This window comes from Apostichopus japonicus, chromosome 7, assembly GCF_037975245.1.
Source record: "Apostichopus japonicus isolate 1M-3 chromosome 7, ASM3797524v1, whole genome shotgun sequence".
In the NCBI taxonomy this organism is placed as follows: domain Eukaryota; kingdom Metazoa; phylum Echinodermata; class Holothuroidea; order Aspidochirotida; family Stichopodidae; genus Apostichopus; species Apostichopus japonicus.
The window spans coordinates 19,343,279-19,358,609 of NC_092567.1; the positions used below are offsets into that span (position 1 = coordinate 19,343,279).

The following is a 15,331-nucleotide window of genomic DNA, read 5'->3' on the forward strand; positions in this document are numbered from 1 at the left end:
TCAAATATGGTACCATATTTGAAAAATCAAGCATATTTGGGGCCAATACGGCATACGTTCAAGGAGAGTTAGGAAAGTTTGGTTTAGAAACGGGGTGTGTGTTAGGGGCATTAGTGATAGTTTAAAGCTTGCTAAAAATTTGGGGAAGTGGAGGGGGAATTAAAGGGGTTGATCCTTGTAAGGGTATTGATTCTTGCTAACTTTGGGAAAGATATGGGGTGGCAATACTGATGATATTGTTAAAGGTCATATCTTTGCTCTTAGTACTCTCCAAGGGGTTCTCATATTCCTCCCCACCCCACCCCCACCCCCCCCCCCAAGAAAATGAGTAAATTATGCTTTCTCAAGTTTCAACCATGTGACCATTATTTGCCACTGTCTAGCATTATTGATGGCAATGGTCCTAATTAGCTGTAATGATTATGCTTTCAGCTAAAAAATATCCACTTCCCGGCTTTCATGTACCTTGGATCATATAATTCCTTTGTAATGGAAATCATGTACCAATTCTCCACATTCACAGGCCCAAAACATTAATTACTACTATTAGTACTGTCTTAGTTCTGGCGCCACTCCCAACCATGTACTATGTAAACCATCCCGTCAACCACTCCCTTAAAACCCTTCTTTTACCCAATTCTCTAACTATGTTTGTCAGTACTTTGCCAGACACGGTATTACCACTTCTCCCAGACTACATGGTTCAATTCTCGCCAAATTCATGCAACACTATTTTCGTAACCGGCTCAATACTGGTGGCATATGTCTTTGTTCACCTTTGTTTTGAACTGATTCGAAAACAAGTTGAGTGCATCACATCCGGGGCATTCACTTGTTAGTGAAAACCGTGGAACTCAGTTTGCGGAACAGAGTGGTGTAAAAAAGTAATTCCTAAAAGAATTGAAATCGTACCCTTTTGCTTATAAATTTTACCTAAAACCTACAGTATGGCATTAAGGGTTCAAAATGAGTGGAATTTTGCATAATTATCAACGCTATTAATTTAAGAAACTAAAGAAAGTTAAAATCCTGCACAAGATATTCATCCGCTATCGACTCAGAACTTTGTTGGAAAGGGACATTCCCCTTCAGAACCAGCTCGCAATCCCGTCCGAATTCGAGTTCGAAATGGCAAATCCAGAGCTTCAAAAGCTACAGCAGCAGCTTCGTAAAGAAATACAGTCACACCAAGTAAGTTGTTCATTTAGTTCTTGTATTTCCTTTGGTAGTTATTGTCCAAAACATTTACGTTGTGTTCGTACCGATCAGATACCCCTTCGTATCTTCCATACACGCACTATACAAAAAGTATAAGCTTTCCCTATTAAATGGAGCTTTGCATACATAATGAGCTGAAGTTAAGTACAATTTTGAAGGATTCTTTCCTCTTTAAAAATATAAGCCTTTGCTTATGGGTGAAAAATATTAATATTTCCTACATTTATGTAGATAGATAACAGGCAGGTAATTTCTGACTAATGAAAACTGGTCATGATTGTTTGTTGGTCTTCTCCAAACCTTAGCCTAATTGGTACCAATGCTAACTTCTAACAGTTAGACCCTTACAACAAGTATCGGAGCCGGGACACCGAGCCAGTAAACTTCCTTCGTAACCTTACCCTCAATCGATTTTACAACATGAAATGATTACGAAATGTATTGATAACGTATTTTAACAGTGAAACTCTGTTGATTTTCAATTTTACATCACATTCCATGTATCCAGAACCCTCGTTATGTGTACAAGTCACACTCGCAACCAAAATAGAACAGCGTTACGCAGTTCATAGTGCTGTGTGTATCATCCTTTACACACTGTACGTAGTACGCAAACTTGTTTTGAGTGATGTCACACTCCTGCATATTGTACTTTGCCCATGGGCTATTTATAACTTTCGTTTTCTTATTTCTTTCAGATTCTAGTGGTGAAGGTTCAATCAAATCCCAATGTAAGAACCCTTTAATGTTTTTTGACCCATACGAATTTAGGCAAATGTAAGAATAGGCTACAGTGGCAGTAAATTCACAATACTAGACAATTGTTTGCAAGTATTTGTGAAAAGGTTGCAGGTTGGTATATTAGGCCTACTATACTATTAACATAATTTATGCATCTTAACCTATACTTGAAAGCATAAGTAAAGTAATTCATGAGGTGAAAGTTTGTCCCCACAACTGTTACCTACCCCAAATCTACTCTTCCATTACTGTTTGAGGGAAATAAACACACTTATCTTAGCACATTATCCAATAGTACATGGTATATCTTCTAACTACAGTAGTATCGGCAAAAAAAAACACACCAACTTGTTTTAACGAAAGATTCAAGTTGAGCCTGGTAGTTACTTATTTTGTCATAGAATGGTTTTGTAAAAAGTTTTTTGCCAAATTTCTCAATAATATGGTAAAGATCCTTCTTAAGGGTAAACAAAAGTTAAATATTTCCTGCAATTTATCTAGGCTATAGATAAGGTTTAAAACATTTAAATTCTGTGGAACTGGGAAGTTTGCATATATAGCTAGTCTACACTTAGTTTAGCTCTGGACTTCACTCTGATGAAGTGGGTCACTATTATCCTCATCGGTATGTGAAGTGAAGCATTTTTATCGCTGTTTACAACACTTGACATGGTTATGTCGGCTGCACACTGCTCGAATGATTGCAACCCTGACTGGACACAACCCAAACCTAACTCGACCAAACCGTTGTGTAGTTGGTAGTCAACCTGTGTGTGTGAGCGCAGGGCGCTATGGTCAAGGATTGAGTTGAGTAGGGTCACATTCAGAACTGGCAGCTAGTGTACCCCGTAATGTAAAAAGTTCTTCTCCTACAACATAATCATACACCATATATGTCAAATTTAAAGTTGCAATGAAGTACGTTTCTTTCTCTCTCTTTCCGTTTCCCTTTTTTTTGCATTTAAAACATATTTCTTAATTATAGGATCCAGATTTGAAGAAATCTATAAAGGAACAACAGGCAAAGATTGCTACACTAAGTGAAAAGCAGGTATGTGCATTTATGTAACGTGAGTAAAAAAACAAAAACAAAATGAAGTTAGGTCTTGAAAGAGCAAATTAAAGGTTGATTTGGCTCGAATAGAATTTGAACCGGTCATCTTAGAAGACCGTGGGCTCTGTCAACTTAAAATGTACAGTGTTTTAGTCGGAAGTGATCCCTACTGAACAAGTTCTCTAGAAGGAAACTTAGCCACAGTTACCTTGCATATACAGAGTAACTAGAGATCATAATACAGTTTCATTTGATATAACCCAAAATGTGACAGGGAAGGTATTCTTCTCGGTATAATTTTGGCACACAAGGAGTTGAATTATAACATCTTCGATACCCATTTCTAAAAAACTGTCTGTCAAAATAAAGCAGAATATTACGAACTGGAGAATAAGATCTTTATTGGTTTACATACCAAATGTTACTTTTGGAAATTTTTATTTTAAGTACACAGTATTTTGAAGACACTTTGAACTTTACCCATTCCCATCCCACTCCACACAAATCCTTGATCCCCTTCCTCCAACTGTTAACCCCCCCCGGCCCCCTCCTACACACCTAATGATTCAACTGTAGTTCCTGTCCATGTTAGCACCAGGATTTATAATGTACATGTACTAATCTTAATACTGTCCCCTCTGTTACAGTGATTTTTTATTGTTTTTTTTATTTAAATGGAATATGTATCTTGAAGACTTCCCCAATGTTTGAGTTTACCTTTCATTAAACTTGCAGAAGAAAGTTGTCGAGCAGTTGAGATCAGAACTGGGTATCCAAAAAAGCCCTGTACAAAATGAAAAGGTATGTCAATTTCTACAAAAGTAATCTGTTTTTGTGTTTCGTGCATAATTTGTTACAATTATTATCTATTTTTCCACCTATTTGATCTTTCCATTTTGATATGCTCAAGTCGTTCAGAAAAATGTGATATCTGTGTCAGTTGGAACATATTGGTCTAAGTCTTATTGTTGTCCATTGACATGAGTTTCAGTTTGAATGAAGACTTAGGCATGTTTACATGAAATTCAGAATTGCACTGTAAATAAATGCCTCCAAATAGGTTAAATGATAAATTGGTTCAACCCCCAAAGCTGGTGTAATATTCACCAAGCCTACACATCTATCCTACAGCGTATATATTGGTCAGTGTTATAGTTGCTTTTCAGACAACCAAAATGTAAAGCCTAGTTGTCAGAGGGACAACCAGAAAAAAATTTGCCCTGCATTTCCACAGCCTTCATTAATCTTGTTTTCTATTCTATTTAATTTTGTTTTTTCTACATGTCAGTACAAATTATCTTGTAAACCTTTCAGAAATCTAGTACTACAATGCCTTTGGGTACGTCACAACACCTCAATATCCCCACAAGGCCCAGCATCAAAATCACTCCAAGGCCTCATCCGGCAGGGGTCGTGACACCCCCACTGACCCCTCCCAGGATGTCAATTCTGACAAACAAACCCTCCATGTTCCCCATCAAAGTACCTCAGATCACCTGCCGTCTCAGTGGTGGCACGACCGAGAAGAAAGTGACCATGCCAAAGGTAAGAGGAGGATTTTTGATAAGTGTATTTCATTTTAAGAGGCTATTCTGGGAGGTCATCATTTAAATATTTTTGTTTACATGCTTATTACAAGGTACAATACCAGTTAGATGTGAGTTTGTGAATACTGAAGACTTCAAGGTAGGCAGTATAGGCCCCAAATTATAGCATGCTTTAATTGCTAGAAGTTTTCAAAAAAGTACTTTCCTGGATGTCTTTACTCTCCAAACTGTTCTGAGACATTTTAAGGAACACACAAAGGTGACTGAATGTCTAAGTGAGTGAACATTTCCTCGAAGGTTGTAATAAAAACAGTTCAAGAATTTTGACCAAAGGTGACCATATTTGGAATATCTAGCATATTTGGGGCCAATACAGCATACCTTTAACTTACCGATGAAAGGGTCCTGGAGCAATCTAGTCGAATTCCAAGAGAACATTGTATACTCACTATTGTGATTTGCCATTAGTACTATATAACAAGGGAAAACAAAAATTATTGGTCTTTAAACTGACATGGTTTTGTCCACATTTTTTCTCTTTCAGCTGGATTTATCAGATAAAAAGATTGTCAAATTTAAGGAGCAAAAGCACAGCAGTCACCTCAAACCAAAGAAGGCACTTACTCCTGCAGAAGTGGTAATGTATCGTTACATTTTTAGTTGTTTCTTAATATACGTTTAACATAAATGTTGGCTCAAAACCCCACCCCTTCCCCAACCAGTCTTCTTTCGACAGAGTGTTTTGCATTTTTGTAAGGCATAACAAGTTCTATGTAATCCCATAAACTTTGTCCTAAGGCAATTAAAGCAATGAAAGCATCATGATGCATTTCATTATAAACACAATGTTACTGATCCCTAATCCTACAATCATTTTTTTTGGGGGGGGGGGTTAATATTATGTAGTAAATAATGACACAATCAAGACGATGTAGTTTTTTTGCCTAAAGTATGGTCTATTTGCAGAACAAATGAATCTTTGATTATTTGCAGTTTCATAACAGTACCAAACAGAGATTCCTTAGACCCAAATGCATAATGAGGCTTTTTTTTCTTTGTTTTTCGTATTGACATAACTTACTTATTGTTTCGGGAAGAGTTTTTCAAAAGATGAATACTTTTTTTGATCCCATCGAAAAGCTCTGCAGCCTTAAGAGGTCTCCCCAGTTCAACTCTGAAGAACGAATGTATTCATTATTTGGCTACATACCCATCTTGAAATACTAATCTACTTTGTGGAACCATAAGCCTCTCTCTTATCTAAGAATTTTTGAAACATTTCATAGTGGAGAGGGTTTCTGGTAAGTGTAAGCTATTACCCTTTGTAATTGCCTGACTGACCCACCCCCCCCCACCACTCCCCACTTTTTACATCCTAATTTTCTAGGTGCACACTGTTTAGAACAAGTTTTCACTTGTCGCAAAAACTTTTTTAACTGGAGTTGCCTTTTTCACTTTTTTAACTGGAGTTGCCTTTATCACTTTTTTAACTGTAGTTGCCTTCATTTCAAATTTTAAGAAAGTGTATATGCTGTTTCATTTGTTTTGCCATAGAAATTGGAGTTCATGGCAGCCTTAGGTCTCATCACGCAGAGGACACTAGAACATCTCCAAAACAAGAGGCAGGAGCGAAAGAGGAGGAGCACAGCTAACCCGCAGTTCTCTAGTTATAACAGAAAAGAACTTGAAGTAAGGTTTCTCTCATTAATTTGCTTTAAAGTGAAATAAATAAAAAAAATAAAGAAAGAAGATTCCAGTAGCAGAAATTTCTTTGCTTAACAACAATGCCAGATACACCCCTCATAGCATTTTGTATGAACCCTTCAAATTTGGTGGTACCTTTGTGAATGCCTCTGGCAATGGCAGAGTGAATAATGTCATCAGGGCAATCCAACCGAAAGTGTTTTTGGTTTTTTCTTCATAAACTTTTTTTACTCACTTATTTACAGAAACCCTATCGGTCATATTTTGACATAATTCTAATCTTTTTGTTCACATTTTAACTTCATATCTGTTCCCCCTTTTTCCTCCCAGAGTCGACAGTCTGCCTCCAGTTACCTCGCAGCGACGACCGGCTCCTCAGAACCTTTGCATGATACGAGAAAACGAAGTAAGTAAATTGATTAAAAACTTCATAACTTCATAATTTGAAGGGAAAAAAAAGTTTAGGTCCCACCCCACCCTCCAGCCTCTTCCACTTCCATCCCATTTTGATTCGGTAGATTTCCTGTAATCTTGCCCCTCTGTTTGAAGTATTGATCAGTCTACGGTCTATCATTCTCTACAGGTCGTTTCACTCCCCCCGAACCAACCAAAGAAGTGCCACGTCCAGTAGCGTCTCCAGTCAGTGCTACTAATGGCAGATCCGATGTGAGTAAAATGTATTTGTGTTTGATGCTGATGATCCACATGAAGAAATGGGTCCTTAAATGTTTCCTGATAGCTTATATAGTAGAAGCAGCCCCAAACATTATTCATAATAATCCCATGTGAGTGAAATACTGAGATAAATAACTGAACAAAGTATCGTAGAAGGACCTATCATGGCGCAATGCCTTTTATGACACACTTTTGGAGATTCCTTCATTTTTGCCGTAGCAGTGGAAACTAAACCCAACTTGAAGTTTGGTCGGCTTGTCTCTCATTGTGTTTAACACAAAATGTGAAGTCCAGCAATGAAGTAACTGGCAACATGTACTTCCAAACCATCACTATCCTGTATCATTTTTAATTTTATTTTTATGTTGGCTTATATCAGCTCAATTTGATAATTATTTGTGTTCCATGGCAAAAATGAAAGAAATATTCCCAAAATTTTCTTTCTAGACTTTTATTAAAACAAATTTTTTTTTGTAACTCATTTGACGTCACCTTAGTCAATTTCAAGTGCCATCAAATCTTTTAAGTAGACTGCCCCGTGAAAAATATCCAAACTCAACAAAGATTCTTCTGCCCAGGATGTCATCAATATTTTGTTTCTTCAAAAGACATAAAATATAGATGTGCATGTTTTAAAAATATTGCAGTTGCTAAATTTTTAAAAATTATAGAAATTTATTTGACAATACGGTAAACTTTTTCCAGGTAAAAGTCTTAATAAGTGCATGATCATAATCGAACCCACCATGGTACATTGGAATTGCCTATAAAAAATATGCAATTTGGGCAATGAGATGGTTTGTCTGCTTCATTACTAGGTAATGGAATGGGTGGGGGAGCAGGAGGGGGATGTGTAAAAGGTATGTGAGTGAAAATGATGCCCCCCTCCCCCCTCCCCCAACACTGGCTCACAGTTCACAAAACATCATCGAAAGCACATATCGTCCCACAAGCAAAATCAATTTGGGCAAAAATCATCATCTGTCTTCTTCTTGCCTAGAGGCAAATAAGGCCTCCACAGAGCGTCTCCATTCATCTCGGTCGGCAGCTGTGTTTCTGGCCTCATTCAAGGATCGCCAACCAGCCCTCTCTCTCTCTTTGTCTACTGTTCTGCGCCATGTTGTTTTTGGTCGCCCTCTCTTTCTCCTGCCCTCTGGTGCCCAAGTCATGCTGATGTTGCTGTCGTTGTTTGGGTTTTGGCGCAAAAATAATTGCCATTTAATTTGATTGCAGAGTCATGAAGACGCCTGTGCAGTCTGCCATAGGATCGGGGAACTCCTGTGTTGCGATACCTGTCGTCTAGTCTACCATTTTGAATGCCTTGATCCACCCCTGTCCACTGTTCCGTCAGGGGTGTGGAGCTGTCCCCAGTGTGAAGTGAGTTGTTTTTTATTCCTGCTATAAGTGCAGATGATGGTCTACACTGTGACAAATAACATCAACACAATAAAAAACATATCTTGTTATTTTTGGCTTTAGTTTTACATCACCTTTTTCCAATAACAGCAAATAATGAATCTATTTTGTGGAATTCTGTTACTCATATGAAAGAAAAGATATAATAGAGTATAACTCAGTGGGTTTATCTCTGCTATCATTTGCAATTTTGGAAATTGATAACAGAAATGTATTTTGATCATTGTCAGTTATTAGTCATATTTAACCAGTTTTTCAAGTATTTTTAAGGCCACATATGTTGAGTCAGTTTCTCCATTATTTTTCAAATGTTTTATTTTTGCTTTATTGGAAAATAGCAAAAATATAATATTAAATAAGAAACTTGGGAAAAAATATTGATTTAGTAATTAACGATTTGTGTGCAATATTGTACGTCGGAGAAGAGAGGTTCTCTCTGGGAATGTACCGCAGTGAAAATACAACGTGAAAAATAGACATAATTTTACTCGTAGTCAAGATTTTAAGAACAGGTTTTGTCATTCTTTGCTGACAGGTCCGGAACAACAAAAAGGTTGAGGACTGGAAAGGTATGGTCTCAATGGTACATTCTTTTCTGGCTCACAAGAGTAGGAGAGAGGAGGAGAAGAAAAAACTGATGCAGAAAACAGCGGATCTGAGAAACGAGAGGCTAGCTCTAGAAGAGAGGGTCAGGCAACTGAACGAGGCAATCACGGTAAATGACTGAAATTGGTATGAAGCTTTAGGTGTTAGGGAAGGGGTGGTTGGAGGGGCTGGGGATGGGTAGCAGTATGGGAGGGAGAAGGTAAAAGGTAGTGATGGCGTTTGTAACAGCAATCAGCAGCACGGGTAGAGGAGTTGGGCAGAGCAGAAGCATGACCGAAATGTAATCCCAATTTGCATGGCTAGTTTGCAGTATCGCCAGTGAGCTCTTTATGAACTTTTTCATAAAGTGCCATGACTTTGCTTAAATAATTTCAATGGATATTCTAGCTGCAGACAACGTAAAAACTGATTATTCAGATGAAAGCCCCACCTCATTACCATCTATTTTGAGATATACAGTTGATTAATTGAAACCTGTTTTGACTGGCTAAACCTTGCTCCGGGAAGTTAATGAGAGTAGGTGGGTCTGTGATGTGATCACTCATCAGGGCTGATCTTTTTCAAAAGCTTTACTAGGGATATATCATAATCTTCTTGCTGATTTATCCTTGGACAATGATAACATTAGGGAATGGTTGCTGAACTCTGTACTTTTAATCTCTTCACAAGTGCAGACCAGTAGGGTTGGCATTATGTGTGTGTAGGGGGCTCCTATATGGAGAGGTCCACTAATAGCTGTTTGTTTATGGACTATTTGAAGAGTTTGCATTTAATCCACACCTTCCCCAGTCCCCCCACCCCCACCCTACCCCCATCTCGCTCTCCTTGAACATATGCTTGGTTTGGTCAAAGAACATGTTAGGCCCCACCAAAATATTCATGTGCATCTCAACATGAAGTGGAAGTTAATTGGCAGTTTTCTGAACTGTAAAAGGATGGTGTATTGGTATACATAATATTCTGAAGATGTTTTCAGTCGAGTGGACGGGCCCTCGGATCAGGGATAAAAGTCTTTCCGGGGGGTGATATTTTTGATCTCTGAATATATCCTCTATTTTCACCTTGTTGGTTGGACCCATTCTGGATTATTGCATTGTTTTATGTTTCTTTGTCTACAGTTTTCTTCTTTTTTGTTTGTAGAAAAAGAAAGTTGACAGTGAAGAATTAATGAAGTCTTATCAGAAGAGTGAAACAGCTGTCCACAAAATCCAAGAGAAAATGGCTCACATGAACGCATAGATCATGAGAAACCACGTCTGGAATAATTCGACAGGATCCGGGTCAGAGCCTGGAAATTGTGTGATCATAAAAAGTTGTTTTCTGATTGGATGAAAGGGAGTCGTTTCCGCTGACTAAATTTTGAGTATCGCAGGATGATTCTCAGTTTTTAGACGTCCGTATTGAGACAGGGTGAGTCCATCTCACATACGGATGGGATTATGCAGTGCTGGAAAGAGGAAGAAGAGGACGAAGCAGAAAAGGCAAGAATTTTACGGATGGATGAGAATATGTGGTGCTGGATTATTAAGGTACTTGTGATCTGTGTCAGAGAAGCAGAGGAGTAGGAAGAATCGGCCAAGTGCCATTGGTGACGGTCGTAACCTTAATATAAAGTATTCAATAATCGGATGTGAAAAAAAGAGATATAATTCTAGAGGAGGCAGGTAGTATAATTACCGCAAAACGTCAGGTGATGATTGGCTAATACAGAGGAATAGAACGAGAGGGATCAATCTCTTATTGATCTGATCCCAACATGGGGATCAGTTTTTGATGCTTCTGATGTGATCAGTTATGCAGGGAGATGAAATTGATCGGAGGGGAAAAGAGAAAGAGTGTCTTGTGATCATTTGGAAAACCAAATAAAGTATTCTCTAATGAGGGTTGCTATGGAGATTGATCTGAAAATAAATTGAGTTTTGACTTTTTAAGATCTGGGCATTTGTTAATGATAGGCATGAGTAAGGTGGAAAGTGTATACCTGATCAATTTCCTTAAAGGTATCAGATCTGCCTAGAAAAATATTTGAAATTGAAACATATCTGAAGAAACAGGTACTTAAAAAAACACACGATAAAACAATGATACAGGCTGTCTATATTACCTTTAGCAATCAATTGGTCATTGTCGAACCTTTCATTCATTTCATTGTCCCTAGCTCTATAACAATTTTAGAGTCTCTCTTCAGAATTTTAAAGGTTTCGCTTTCCATATTACACAGCTAGCGTAATATCTGTCGAAAATTCCAATCCCTGCTACCGATGTTGATTTAAACACATTTGAGTAGTGTGTGATAGCTAGGAATGCAATATATACACAGGTCACAGTACAGTCTGTCTGGCCACCACTTGGCAATGGCTTGGTAATGGCTGAACAGGGTTCACTGCCAAGATAAACCAGGAGGGTTCTCCTGGTAGAGCGCAGGGCTTGAGGTCACTGGTTTTGAACTCTTTTTTTCATTTTGAACACCATTCTAATATATCATTTTCTTTTTAACCTTTTCTGCTTTTAACATTGGTTTCAAGGAATATCAATCCAGCAATGAAAGTTTGTATTCTTTATAGATATTGGTCTTTTTCAAGGTTTTGTGAACATCTCCATATCCGACTAGATCGGTTCACCTCTCTCAAATCTTCTTACGAATAGCAATGTCGTGGTGGTTTGAGAATCCACTCGGTGTAATAACAGATATGCATTCACAGGTCAGGAGAATTAAAACAAAGAAAATATTTCAAATGCTTTAAAAAATTTGTCAACCAAGTTGATCAATGCTTAGTTTTCGGGATACATGCACATTTGGGCTTTTGGTCACACAATATTCTAGTCATGGATATGTCCTTAAATTTAGAACTCGGCCATGTCCGCTGACCTATTACCATATGTTTTCCTTCTACCATTTCATTTAGTTTTTTTCCTATGTCAATATTTACTTTATATTATTCCTTGTTTAAGGTTGTTTCTGTACAGCACTATTTTCCTTCTTTAGTCCCTCACTTCTTTGTGTTTTTTAACTCGAGAATGGCTTGATATTTCCCTTTATCGACTAGAAGATTCGTAAGATTAACTATTCCAGTTCTTGTTTGAGAGTACGGCTACGGTTGTTCTCATTTAATCTGAAATATTGGATAAGCCTTTTTTTTTTTTTTTTTAGGCCAAGAAAGAGGAAAAAATGTAGGCTCCCATTTTCCTCGCATAATTTTACCCCGAATTATTACCGCTTGCAACATCGTTCCTACTGTCTGAAACGCCACCATAATGCTTGGTTCATCATCAGATATGCAAAAAACAGATCTCAGCTGTGACCATGGCAACAATTTTCTCGTCGTTGTTGTATTGAAGTGGGGATAAACCCTAGTCATTTCCATAGCGATTACAGGTTATAGTAGGTATGTCTAGGTGTGATTCATTCATGATTTCTGTGCTTCAAGCAAATTGTGCAATAGTGTTTCCTGGAGTTATCGAGATGATGTCATGTTCCGGTGTTGTCATGGTAGTTGCCCAACACTATGAATGATAGGCTAGTGCAATATGTTTTTGAAAAGTTGCAGGGTAACATGGACACTTAAAGCTGCATGGTAACATGGACACTTAAAGCTATATCGTTACATAGACACTCAAAGTTGCATGGTAAAATGGACACTTAAAGCTATTTCGTTACATGGACACTTAAAGTCGCATGGTAACATTGACACTTTAAACTACATTGTAACATGGACACTTAAAGCTGCATGGTAAAATGGACACTTAAAGCTATATCCTTACATGGACACTTAAAGTTGCATGGTAATATTGACACTTAAAGCTGCGTTATGTGTTGGCCGGTAGGTTTCCATCATTCTAAAGCCAGCCGCACACAACATGACCGAACACGACCGGATGCTACTGGAGAGTCGGTGTGTGGAAAATCGTGGATGAAAGTCTGGCAGTCTGTGTTGGCTTAAGACCTTGACTGATCATTGATTTTGCCAGTTCATAGTCACGTTGGCTTCAGTCGCGAAAACTGATGTCTGTAACGTCTTCCCGACTGGCAGTCGTGCAGTGTACGGGGATTCACTCTTGAAACTGTACAGTTTTCACAAATATAACCAATCACAGCTTAACGAATTAGCATGAGGCATAAACAAGCTCTTGTCATCAACAACAGACAGTCTTTGCGTGCGCCGATCAGTCGGTCCGTCGTGAGGCTATTGGTCTTCACGATTAGAGATTTTCCACGTAACGACGGTCAAGTTGAGCCGGGCCCGGGAACAGTCAAGTTGATCATTCCGGATCAGTCAAGTTGATCAGTCGTATAGTGTGTGGTGGACTTCATCTGCAAATGTGATACAAAATTGGATATCCCTCAGAAGCTAAGGGATGTTTACAGTTAGGATCAATTAATTACTCGTAAGGAAGCTGTTAACTGTTTAGTATGGTTCTAGAGGAATAGTTTTTTTATTGATCTTAACATAATTGTTTATTTCTCATTTTGAAAAATTTTGGCCTTATATCATTGTTACGTGGTCCGATACAGTGGAACATAAAGCACTGCTTATGCTTTCAGGGACTGACTGTGTTTACCTTTAGGGTCAGGATTTTGGTATCAGCACACAATCCACATAAACTGCAGCTTTAAATAAATTTGTGTATGGTTAGGGGTGGGAGAGGGGGAGGGGGGACTTCACTTGGACTTCCTTTTGTTGATTTTGAAATTATTGAAATTAATATATTTCTATACCAGAAAAAAAAAATATTTTGAGTCAGCCAGTATCCTTCTTGAGATGTCATTTGCATTTGCCAATGTTAAGTCCAACTTTTGATAATGTACATTGTTTTAACTGGTGTCAATGAGACTTTAGTATAAGTCTCCTATTGCAGAATGGGTGCTTGCTTGAAAAAAGCAACTACCAGTTCATTTGTAATAATCCTCCCTGGAAATTGTTTCACATGTGATTGTCCACTGCTATTTAAGAAATAACATGTTAAAAGTCTCCTTTGGACGGCTGTATCATGACACGAAAGCTTATTGAACATTATCCACTAGTTACCAGCTAAAGCAATGGAATTTAGTGTGGGTGTGTACGACACAAAGGTAGAGTGCCTGCCTATCCTCTTGTGTTTACCTTGTTATATGTATTTCTTTTTTTGGTTTAACAGTAACATCAAAATTTTCTAATTAATTTTGTTGTAAGGGACAGGTTGTGAAGTAGCTTGCTGGACTAGAGCAGTTTCCAAGAGTCACCACGTCATGTTGTGGTTAATGATTATACGGCACAGTTTGTGATTTGTTTTGTTTTTTTCTTAAATGAAAGTGGGTGCTACTTGCCGGGATTGTGTGTAGTAACGGAGAGATGATAATAATAGAAATACAAACAGTCCTACTGCTTCTAAGTTAAAACCCGTTGGAGTGCTTAATGAAAGAACTACTTTACCGCTCACACATGAGTGTACTTTCTAAGCCATAGCAACACATCCAAAATCTTGCACATGGTGTAAGTGGATCTGTTTTCAGTAACACTAGACCATTTTATCCATTTTAATACTTTGCTTCGAACGTGTTTCGAGAGAGAAAAAGATAAAGAAAGAAACATGTATATTTTGTGATAGTTCCTTCTTTTGATATTTAAGTCTTTAAGCAAAAAAATCTTCAGGGAATCTTTTTCGATAATTAATTACTGTGCTTGCTTGCGAGTTAGACGAGAGAGTCTATATTTGAGTGGCTAGAAATTAGTGCAAGTGCCTTGACGAGTTTGGAGAAAAAAATATTGTATGTATCCTCTTCATTGGGCCTTGTATTTAGAATAATTTATTCAAAGACATAATATACAGAGAAAGTTTTTTTTCCATGGTTATGGTGTAGTGTATGGTGTATTCTCTGTTGCCGTTTGTTGTTCTGTTTAATTTTGAATGTATTTGTCGTTTTACAGATGTTAGCTTTTTAAGTTAATACAGTTTGTATGCACATTCTAGTCATACCACACATGTCAATAGGACTTGACCTCCATAGTTTTGTGCAGGGGTGCAACTGAATGTTTTGTTCGAACTTGCCGGAAACAAGCATATAGAGTTTGTTTTTCCTTGAGAATGTTATTTAAGGCGGATCTGGAAAAAAAAAATTAAAACCCTTAAACTTTATTAAGATGCCAGTGATAATTTTTTTTATATAGTCAATATTTCAATCCTAGAAATATCCTGAGATACAAACTAAGCAGATTTAATTTATATAAAGATAGTAAGAGTATGAAATATGAGCAAAAAATCTAAAAAAATAAAATATCAACTTATAAAACAATTGTCAGTGTTAAGATCACCTTGCATGTTGTGACAAAGTTTCTGTCTCCGGTTTGCTGTTTCTGCAGGTAACCTTTATTTGCAGTTCAGTTTTCCCTCC

General features: G+C 37.7%; 1 protein-coding gene across 2 annotated transcripts; it reads left to right on the forward strand.

Moving 5' to 3' along the window:
- Nucleotides 1-857: 857 nt before the first annotated feature.
- Nucleotides 858-13,614, forward strand: LOC139969626 (PHD finger protein 21A-like). Of its 2 annotated transcripts, none has more exons than XM_071974747.1 (12): nt 858-1,191; nt 1,917-1,949; nt 2,945-3,010; nt 3,749-3,814; nt 4,328-4,558; nt 5,105-5,197; nt 6,115-6,249; nt 6,595-6,670; nt 6,848-6,930; nt 8,173-8,316; nt 8,891-9,070; nt 10,102-13,613. In XM_071974747.1, the coding sequence occupies exons 1-12, from the start codon at nt 1,129-1,131 to the stop codon at nt 10,198-10,200; spliced, it is 1,269 nt and encodes a 422-aa protein (XP_071830848.1). In that variant the 5' UTR covers nt 858-1,128; the 3' UTR covers nt 10,201-13,613. The 2 variants fall into 2 exon arrangements, with proteins under 2 accessions (XP_071830848.1, XP_071830849.1); XM_071974748.1 differs by lacking the exon at nt 858-1,191 and adding an exon at nt 1,241-1,667 and having other exon boundaries at nt 10,102-13,614.
- The last annotated feature ends 1,717 nt before the right edge of the window (nt 13,615-15,331 follow it).

What these genes read in the sequence shown, in the direction of transcription:
- LOC139969626 (XM_071974747.1), top strand. Translation starts at nt 1,129, where the DNA reads ATGGCAAATCCAGAGCTTCAAAAGCTACAGCAGCAGCTTCGTAAAGAA. An exon ending in ATAACAGAAAAGAACTTGAA is followed by an intron (nt 6,250 to 6,594) that starts GTAAGGTTTCTC and finishes TTTTCCTCCCAG; the next exon opens with AGTCGACAGTCTGCCTCCAG. An exon ending in GCATGATACGAGAAAACGAA is followed by an intron (nt 6,671 to 6,847) that starts GTAAGTAAATTG and finishes CATTCTCTACAG; the next exon opens with GTCGTTTCACTCCCCCCGAA.